At 48.5% G+C, this 10,016-nt stretch overlaps 2 protein-coding genes across 2 annotated transcripts in view; both read right to left on the minus strand.

Moving 5' to 3' along the window:
- LOC129391419 (sialic acid-binding Ig-like lectin 14) overlaps nt 1–608 on the minus strand; it is a gene marked incomplete at its 5' end in the record, with an annotated part of 15,029 nt that extends 14,421 nt beyond the window's left edge. The window contains one exon of the mRNA XM_055078972.1: nt 242–608. Within this exon, the coding sequence (XP_054934947.1) occupies nt 242–608 (367 nt within the window). The remainder of the gene's footprint in view (nt 1–241) is intronic.
- Nucleotides 1–728, minus strand: part of SIGLEC10 (sialic acid binding Ig like lectin 10) — a 21,044-nt gene extending 20,316 nt beyond the window's left edge. The window contains exon 1 of the mRNA XM_024132383.2: nt 695–728. Within this exon, the coding sequence (XP_023988151.1) occupies nt 695–728 (34 nt within the window). The remainder of the gene's footprint in view (nt 1–694) is intronic.
- Between the last annotated feature and the right edge of the window lie 9,288 nt (nt 729–10,016).

Here is a 10,016-nt window from a genome sequence, read left to right on the forward strand (position 1 = left end):
GGATGTCGGGTGTCTGTGTCAGAGCTGGAGAGGAGAGAGAAGCAGACCCAGGCCCTGGAGGGGGGACCCCGGGTGTGCCCCTCAGAGCTGTCTCTGCCCCAGGCCAGCCGCAGCGTCCTGTCCTCCTAGGTCCCCTTGGGCCCCTCCCAGGATGAGAAGACAGGGGGTCCCCTCCCAGCCGTGCCCTGGGGGCCCTCAGGGCCCCTGCGTCTGTGGGTCCTCTCCTTGACACCATCCTTACCTGTTACACGCAGGAAGAACATGCTCCGTGTGTAACTATATCTCACATCAGGCCCTCTCTCCACCCTAAAGAAGTATCTCCCCGTGTCTCCCCTCTGTGCGTCTCTGATGTCCAGGGAGCAGCTGTAGGTCCGGGGGTCTCCAAGGAGGTGGAATCGGCCCTGGGTGTCCGTCAGCACCCCACGACCTGGGTTGTTTGTGGCCACTGGAGGATCCTGGTCGATACTGGCCCCTTCCTGGAACCAGTAGCCGTGAGCTGGAACAGAGTCGTCCCAGTAGCTCCGGGGGTAGGACAAGGAGCGGGGCACGCGGACACACAGGCCCTCCTGCGCCGTCCCGGACTCCTGCACCTCCAGCCGGAAGTAGCCCCAACCCTGAGCCAGGAACCCTGCGGGGGCACAAGGCTCAGCCGCAGCCCCTGCCCCGCCCACCCCTCTCCCCGCAGCCCACCCACCTGCCCACAGCAGGGACAGCAGCAGCGGCTGCATCTCTGAGACGGAGGGCTTCTGGGCGTCCCGCGTGTGAAAAGAGAAGGGGGAGGAGAGAGGGAGGTAAGGCTGCGGGGAGACCCGCGGGAAGGCGGGGAGGAACACGAGACCCAGCTGTTCACAGAAGAGGAACTGCAGAGCCGGAGCTCGTCCCCCCTCCGCCCAGAGCGGACGGACACCCCTCGGTCCAGAGACCCCGGAGACCTGCCCAGAGAGGAGCAGGCAAGGAGGAGACCCCCGTCCTGCCCCCCGTCTCGGGTGGGTCCTTCCAGCACCAGAGCCTCCGAGGACACGGAGGCGTAGGGCACGGTGAGCCTCCTAAGGTCCTCCCGTCTGAGCATCGCTGTCTACACCAGCGAGCCGCTCAACTCCTGTCTTGACCTGGAGGGTCACAGCCTCACCTAGACCCGCGGGTGGCCGGTCCTGCAAGATGTAGGGTTCTTTAGGGTGTGAGCGTCTGGGGCAGAAGACAAGAGGGGGCTCCGGGGTGACGTGAAGGCAGCAGCCAGTCATCCATCCATTCACTCCTTCACCCAACAGTGAGTATCTTGGGCTGGTGACCTGGAGACGAGAAGGGATACGGCTGGCCTGGTCCCTGCCCAGGAGATGCTTCCACCTGGTCCCATCTTCCTCCCCAAACAGGCAGCACTGTCGGGCTTTAGAGCTGCATCCCTGGTGAGATCGCCATGTCTCCTGGCAGCATACCGGGTATTTTCTTTGAATGCGTATGATTTTTTTTTTAATCTAGTAAAAAAATAACTCTTTTCCAAGTTGAAAACCTTGAAGTTCTGTACCTACTAAACAACCAATCCCTATTCTTTCTTCCTCCCAGCTTCTGGCAACCACAGTTCTGTTTTCTATCTCGAGGAATTTGACTACTTTGTCTACCCCGTATAAGTGGAATCATGTAGTGTTTGTCTTTTTGTCACTAGGTTGTTGAACTTACCATAATGTCCTCAGAGTTCATCCATGTGGCAGCAAGTGTCAGAAATTCCCTCCTTTTCCAGGCTGAATAATATCCCATGGTTTTGCTTAAACCTTCATCTGTTGAGGGGCAGTTGGGTTGCTTCCATCACTTGGCTACAGTGAATAATGCTACTAGGAACACGAGTGTGCAAATACCTCCTAGAGTCCCTGCTCTCAGTTCTCTTTGAGAGATATCCAGAAGTGAAAGTCAGGATCCTATGTTAATTCTATAGTTAAGTTTTTGAGGAAGTATCATACTCTTAGCATCCTACCCCACCCACTTTTTTTAACCTCATCTGTTGTCATCTTACACTAATTAATACAATTTAAGGTCTCTGCCCTGGACCCCTCCTCTGATCCCCAGACTTTCATATCCAGCTCTCTACATACATTTCTGCATCATATCTGATCCTCCTTTCCCCTCACCTACCACATCCATTAGAAAATTCTGTTAGCTCGACCTTCACAATATATTCACAGTATAACCTCTCTAGCTACACGACCTCCGTGGTCCATTGCACCACCACCTCCTGCCTGGAGCACCCAGCAGAGTCGTGCCACATCTCTTTCTTGCCGCCCTGGATCCACTCTGGCTGATTCTGAACACCACGGCCTTAGGATCCTACCTAAATGAGGGTCTAGTCATATGTCCGCTCTCCTCAAAGGCTTCCAGAATCCCGCATTGGCCTGCAGTCGCCTTGCACGGGGTCTGCAGCATCCTCCCATCTTCTCCCCAGTACCTTTGCCTCCCCACGCCAATATGTCACGTGCTCCTGTCCTTGTGTGATTTTCCGCCAGGCCTGTCAATAGCTGCTGACAGGCTCTAATTTTACTTATCGTTTATTTGAAAGATTCTTGTCCGCATGATGACGTCCCCATTAGGACAGAAGTACTTCTCGTTTCTAAAATCGCCATAAAACAACAGGCCACTTTAAACATCGTATACGGTACAATTCAATGGCACTAAGTACATTCACAACGTTAGTGCCACCACCATCACTCTCTATTTCCAGCACGTTCTCATCATCCCAAACAGAAACTCTGCTGCAGTTACACAATAGCTTTTCACCATCCCCATCCCCCTAGCTGCAAGCAACACCATTCTACTTTCTGTTTCGACGAATTTGCCTTGTAGGGAGCTCATAGAAGCAGAATCAAACGCTATTTGTCCTTTTGTGTCTGGCTTCTTTCAGGTAGCACACTGTTTTCAAGAGTCGCCGGTGTTGCAGCGTGTGTCAGAACTGCACGTCTTTCTTTGAAAGGCTGAATGATAGTTGATCGTACGTGTTACCCCCTTTGGTTCGTCCGTTCGGTTGCTGGACGCTGGGATCGGTTCCACCACTGCTGTGAATCTTGCCGCTGTGGACAATTGCGTGCAAGTATCTGTTTGCGCCCATGCTCTTTTCGGCAACGAAGATCCATCGCCCCCCCAAAATAAATAAATAAAATAAATAAAAAATGGATAAAGTACGTTACATAATGAATATTTTAGCTAACAACTTGCCATCGCCAAGAGCAGTATACACGTGCAGGTCTGGGCTGGGAAGACGGGGTTGAGAAGAGAGCGGAGTTGTCCCTGGAGGTGGACACATGGACACGTTCACCGAGGGGGAGAAGAGGGCCCTGGGCGGAGCGGTGAGAACACACACGCTCTCACGCGCAGTGCGCACGGGCTGAAGCTTAATGGTGGGTTGTAGGGGGAGGTGGTAGTTGTGACTGAGATAGCCCGGCCAGGGAGACAGGGAGAGAACAAGGTGGTTATTGGTGACCCAGGTGAGAGTTTTGCCAGGCAGGGGTGGGAGACGGCAGCCGCCAGATGGCCAGGAGCGGAGGGGTGACGCGAATGGGAGGCTTTGCACCGACCGCCTTTAGCCCGCTCCTATTTGCCACCTCCGTCAGTGCCGCAGAGGAGAGCTTCCTTCCTACCTGTGCCATTTCCTTGGACGGGGCCAGCAGCCAGGTTCTGGGAGCGTTTGGGATAGAGAAGAAAATATTTTCTACTTCCATCATGGGAAGATATGGTGGCCTCTCCTTTCTCCTTCCGTGGAGAAGGGTGGCGAGGTGGGGACGGTTGTGCTTTCTTCTCCGTTCTCAGGCCAGGCTTCTGGCCACACATCAGGTCCCACAGGCTCTGCAACTGGGTCCCTCTTCAGGGACCCAGGTGTCCTGACCCACCCCCACAGAGGATGCCGAGCCTGATGGGACCAGGAGCTCAGCCAAGCGGGGAGAGAGAGCCTGAGCTGCTAGTGTCAAGTAGCTGATTAAAGCAATGAGTCAAAATGAAAATAACAATTAAGCCTTTAATCACTTACTTGTTAAAGAACAGTGAAGCTGCCTTTATTCAGGACCATTGTCATAGGTGCGGGGACCCCTGCGACGGGGTTTTGCAGCAGGGGAAAGAGATCAGGCTCCATTCTGAATACAATGAGGAAAAGTGGGAACTTATTGCCAAGGAGCAGGGTGAGGGGTCAGCGGATGGAAAATGACTAAGAGGAAACATAGGGGCAAAGGGGGATTCTGGCTAAACCGACCTACCAGGCTTCTTGCTGAAGGCAGGCCAGGGTGATCAGATATCAGCTGGGGGCTAGTGGAGGATGAGGAACCCCATCAGACATTGAGGGTAAGGGATTTTGGTTAAACCGTCTTACCAGGATTCTGGAAAAAAAAAATGGACGATGCAAGGATAGATGCAGAAGTCAAGAACTTGTTGAGAAAGAGCTTGAACCTTTGCCGATGGTCAGGGCGGCCAGCACCGACATGGGGGTCGTCTCACGGACGAGGGACCCAGAACAAAAAGCTCTAGTGGGTCTAAGGACCCTGGGTTGGGGGTGGCGCTGGGAATGGAAATGTACTGAGTCCTGAATCAGAGTGGGGAGAAGTGTCTCCAGGTTTCCCTGCTCCTCCTCCATACGGAGGCTTCCGTAGAGATGCCTGAAGACCTCTGCCCAAGGATTCAGATAAACAGACCAAAGAATAAAGTCATCTGAGCTAGGATTGCAAAAATGTGAACAGCATGATGGGCCAGAGCAGTCTGAGTCCTTCACTGCAACTCCGTTCAGAGACTACAGTGCAGCATGCCCGTGAGGCCAGGCAAGGAAAGCTTTTGCATTTGCCTGTGATCAGGCCTGAAAAATCACGTATAGGTTTGTAGCCATGAGCTGAACTCCTCAGATGGCTCTACACATAGACCTATCACCTCCTAGGAAGGTCTCCTGACAACGTAGGGCTGGTGTCATGATCCTTTTTAAAAATTTTATTTATTTTTAAGAATATTTTTATTGGAGTAGAGTTGATTTACAATGTTGTGTTACTTTCAGGTGTACAGCAAAGTGAATCAGTTATACCTATACATATATCCTGGTGTCATGATCTTGGGACCCGAACATATGGGTGAATAATAAGGAATGGGGGACCTTGGGCCCCATGGAGGAGAGAAGCATCCTCCTACTGGACTTTGGGCTGTTTAGACTCCAAGATGGCTGTACTTCAGGTTAAAGGGATGTAGATTTGGGGTATCTGGTACAAGCTGAAGAGGAGAAAACGATTCAGACCCCAGAGAGGAGACCCTGAGACTCCACCTTGGCTTCCCCTGGGGTCCTCAACAAGTCCTCCACCCTCCAGATAAAGACTACATGTGTTCCCGTCTCTGGGGCTCTCTCCTGGGGATCCCTGGCTACTTGTCACGTCCAGATATATTGGGAGTCATTTTTCACATAATATTTCTCTACCTTAACGTATTCCCACTTTCCCGCATCTTGGAGAATCGGATGCTTAGAGAGCAACTGTGGGCCCCCGGATCCCACAGAAGGCTGGACTGGCCCCAGATTGTTTCTTCCAGGTTTTGATAGGGTCTGTGGCCAGAAGGGGATTACAATGTCTGCTGCCCACCTCCAGGATCTGAAGGTGGATGTCGAGTGGGCTGAAGTCAGTCCAGAAAATCCATGGGTCGAAATGGAGAATGGGATGGGATGCTTAGGTCCTCCTTCACCATCACTGAGTGAAGGTTACAGATTGCACCTGCACCTGCCTCCAGGGACCACTGCAGGAAACAGAGCCTCTGTCTGCAGCCCCGCCCGGAAACCTCTTCCTCACGTCTGTTGCCCTCAAGCTTGTGGCCACAGGGGCAGCAGCATTTCTGGGCTGCAGAGGATAATCTAGATTCGCCTGACACCATCTGATTAGCCTTTCCTAGCTTGGAGATAGGGGCGGCCATGGGGTGCTAAGAGAGCTGGGGGTGCTTCCTGGGTTGAAGTGTGTGGCTTCTATGTCAAACTTCTCCCTTCAACAGAAATACCCATCTCTCCCTCGGGCCACTGTGGCGGGGAAGTGAAAGCTGAGCTCTTCTCTCCTGGGACCACAGCTGGGTGGACTCTTCCTGTACCCTGAAACGCTGACTCCCACCACCTGAAGACCAACTCCCACTCCCCTCAAGAGACATGGGGGGGTTTGGGGGTCTATTTTCCCCAGGTAGGTTTCTTGGAGTCTAGACAGACGTAGATAGGGAGGCCTTGATCCTGCTCTTATCAACTCCCCAAGACTCTCCCAATTCGCCTTCCCATCAGAACCTGCCCACAGCGGGATTCCTTTTTCCAGCCAAGACACCATCTCATCCGGGCTGCTGAAGCAGTATTGGGTCTTGAGTTGAGGAATAACTGGATTGTACAGAAGGGTCTGACTAGACACGAACCAGATCTGGACCTCAGGCCAGAAAACCATCTGAGGCAGAAGGACTGGGCCTGCCTAGGAAGGAGAAGATCAGGGAGGGGCCGACCCTCTGGTCTGGGGCCGATCCTGAGCCTCTCCTTCTTCCTTCTTTACTCTCTGGAAAGTCTTGTAGATTCTGCCAAGCCACTGAAACAAAAGCCAGCAGCAGCTCTCCCCCACCCCACCCCCACCTTCTTGCTTCATGAGAAAAATAAAGTCCTATTTGTTTTTTTTGTTTGTTTTATTTATTTTTGGCTGCGTTGGGTCTTCGTTGCTGAGCACGGGCTTTCTCTAGTGGCGGCGAGCGGGGGCTACTCTTCGTTGCGGCGCGCGGGCTTCTCATGGCGGTGGCTTCTCTTGCTGCCGAGCACGCGCTCTAGGCGTGCGGGCTTCAGTAGTTGCGGCACGTGGGCTCAGTAGTTGTAGCTCACGGGCTCTAGAGCGGAGGCTCAGTAGTTGTGATGCACGGGCTTAGCTGCTCCGCGGCATGTGGGATCTTCCCAGACCAGGGATCGAACCCGGGTCGCCACCAGGAAAGTCCCGCCCTATTTGTTAAGGTTCCTGAAAGTCAGCTTTTTTGGTAACTTAGAGTGAAATGCATTTCTAGTTGATACAGTATGTGGAGATGATTCCTCCAGTTCCATCTGAAGCCAACACGACATTTTCCAAAAGTGCCCTAGTCACATGAGAGTGCCTGGTATGCTTGACGTCTTTCACTTTTGCTTATTCAAGAGTAGAGAATCAGTATTATATCTTTTCTTTACTTTGCATTGATGTGATTATAAACAACCTTTCCCATCTTTTTAAATTAACTGTAATCCTTCTTTGTGATTTATCTATTCAAAGGGTTTACACAGAAGGACCGTGGACTTTTCCTTATCAACTTCTCTAAAGACTCTGATCTCACCTCTATTATTAACCTTAGCGGATAATATATTTTTACCAACAAAATATGCATCCCTAGATTTCAAAGTTACGGTTTTACTATTTTTGACCTTAATGTGAATGGCATCATACAGTACACATTTTTCCCCTGGCTACTTCCACTTGGTATCAGCTAAAAAAAAATGTTTTTTATGGTAAAGTGTATAATGCTCAGAAGATACAAATGGGTAAGTGTGCAGCACAGCGACTTATCACAAAGCAAATGCACTCAGTTCACGAAATATCGCCAGTTTGAGATATCGAGTATCGCCAGCTCCCAAAATAGCTCAAGAGTCTACACACCTACCATCAGAGCATGATGTTCCTACCTCCCCGCATCTTTGCTCCCCTTGCTGTTATCTGCCTTCTTGGTTTTCCAATCGGATGTGTGTAGAGCAGTATCTCGTTTCGGTTAGATTTTTCTTCAACTACCAGTGTGTTTGAGCATCTCAGTATGGACTTGTTTTCCATTCATATTTCCACATTTCTGAAATAAATATTCATGTCATTTGCTATTTTTATGATGGCTTGTTTTTCTTCTTGTTGATTTGTGAAAGTTTTGGTACATTCTAGTTAAAAAGCTCTTGTGAGCTTAAATGAAGAAATAATTCCTTCCATTCTGTCACTTCTCAATTAAATTGATCTCAGTTGTCCTCTATTTGATGGGAACCTTCATTTTGATGCCATCAAATCTATGTGTCTCTGGTCACAACACTGTGTATCCCTCCTAAAAGTATCCATGATCCTGGCTTTTACATTAACCATTTCCATGCTTCCTTTATAGTTTTATCACCAATGTATCCCTAAAAAAATTATAGTTCAGGGGCTTCCCCGGTGGCGCAGTGGTTAAGAATCCGCCTGCCAATGCAGGGGACACGGATTCGAGCCCCGGTCTGGGAAGATCCCACATGCCGCGGAGCAACTAAGCCCGTGCACCACAACTACTGAGCCTGGGCTCTAGAGCTTGGGAGCCACAACTACTGAGCCCACGTACCACAACTACTGAAGCCTGCACACCTCGAGCCCATGCTCCGCAACAAGAGAAGCCATCGCGATAAGAAGCCTGCACACCACAACGAAGAGTAGCCCCCCGCTCGCCGCACCTAGAGAAAGCCCGCCCGCAGCAACGAAGACCCAACGCAGCCAAAAATAAATAAATAAAATAAATTTATTTTAAAAAGTATAGTTCAGATAAACCTATTTTTGAACTTTTTATAAGTGCAATCATATTATATGTCATTGCCTGTGTCTTGCTTCATTTTTTTATTGGGATATAATTTACATATAATGAATATATATTTAGGTACATTTATAGATAATAGATTTATACACAAGTAAATTTTTAAAATAATCAATAGACTTTATTTTTTTAGAACAGTTTTAGGTTTACAGAAAAATTGGGCAGACAGTACAGAGAGTTCCCATATGCACCCTAACTCCCTCATATTCTTCCCTATTATTAACATCTTGTATGAGTGTAGTATATTTGTTACAAATAATGAACCAATATTGACACATCATCATCAACCAAAGTCCATAGTTCACACTGAAGTTCTCTCTTTGTGTTACACAATGCTATGGGTTTTGACAAAAGCATAAGGTCATGTATCCACCATTATAGTATCTTACATACATATTTTACCATATATGCATGATATACACTTATGTATGACACATAGATATATATAATAACTTGTATTTAATATATTTATGTCTAGTCCACAGGTTTTTTGTTGTTTTTAAAAATTTTTTTCTTTTTTAAAATTAATTTTTATTGGAGTATAGTTGCTTTACAATGTTGTGTTGGTTTCTGCTGTACAGCAAAGTGAATCAGTTGTATGTATACATACATCCAGTCATTTTTAGATTTCCTTCCCAGTTAGGTCACCACAGAGCACTGAGTAGAGTTCCCTGTGTGATACAGTAGGTTCTCATTAGTTCTCTATTTTATACATAGTAGTGTATGTATGTCAATTCCAATCTCCCAATTCATCCCACCCCCCCTTGGTAACCGTAAGTTTGTTCTCTACATCTGTGACTCTATTTCTGCTTTGCACATAAGTTCATCTGTATCACTTTTCTAGATTCCACATATAAGCAATATTATACAATATTTGTTTTGCTCTTTCTGACTTACTTCACTCTGTATGACACTCTCTAGGTCGATCCACGTCTCTGCAAATGGCACTACTGCATTCCTTTGTATGGCTGAGTAATACCCCATTGTATATATGTACCACATCTTCTTTATCCTTTCTTCTGTCGATGGACATTTAGGTTGCTTCCACGTCCTGGCTGTTGTAAATAGAGCTGCAATGAACATTGCAGTCCATGCATCCTTTTGAATTACGGTTTTCTCTGGGTATATGCCCAGGAGTGGGATTGCTGGGTCATATGGTAGCTCTATGTTTAGTTTTTTAAGGAATCTCCATACTGTTCTCCATAGTGACTGTACCAATTTACATTCCCACCAACAGTGCAAGAGGGTTCCCTTTTCTTCACACCCTCTCCAGCATTTATTCTTTGTAGATTTTCTGATGATGGCCATTTTGATCAGTGTGAAGTGATACCTCACTGTAGCTTTGATTTGCATTTCTCTAATAATTAGTGATGTTGAACATCTTTTCATGTGTTTGTTGGCCATATGTATGTCTTCTGTGGAGAAATGTCTATTTAGTTCTTCTGCCCATTTTT

This window comes from Physeter macrocephalus, chromosome 17 (genome assembly GCF_002837175.3).
Source record: "Physeter macrocephalus isolate SW-GA chromosome 17, ASM283717v5, whole genome shotgun sequence".
In the NCBI taxonomy this organism is placed as follows: domain Eukaryota; kingdom Metazoa; phylum Chordata; class Mammalia; order Artiodactyla; family Physeteridae; genus Physeter; species Physeter macrocephalus.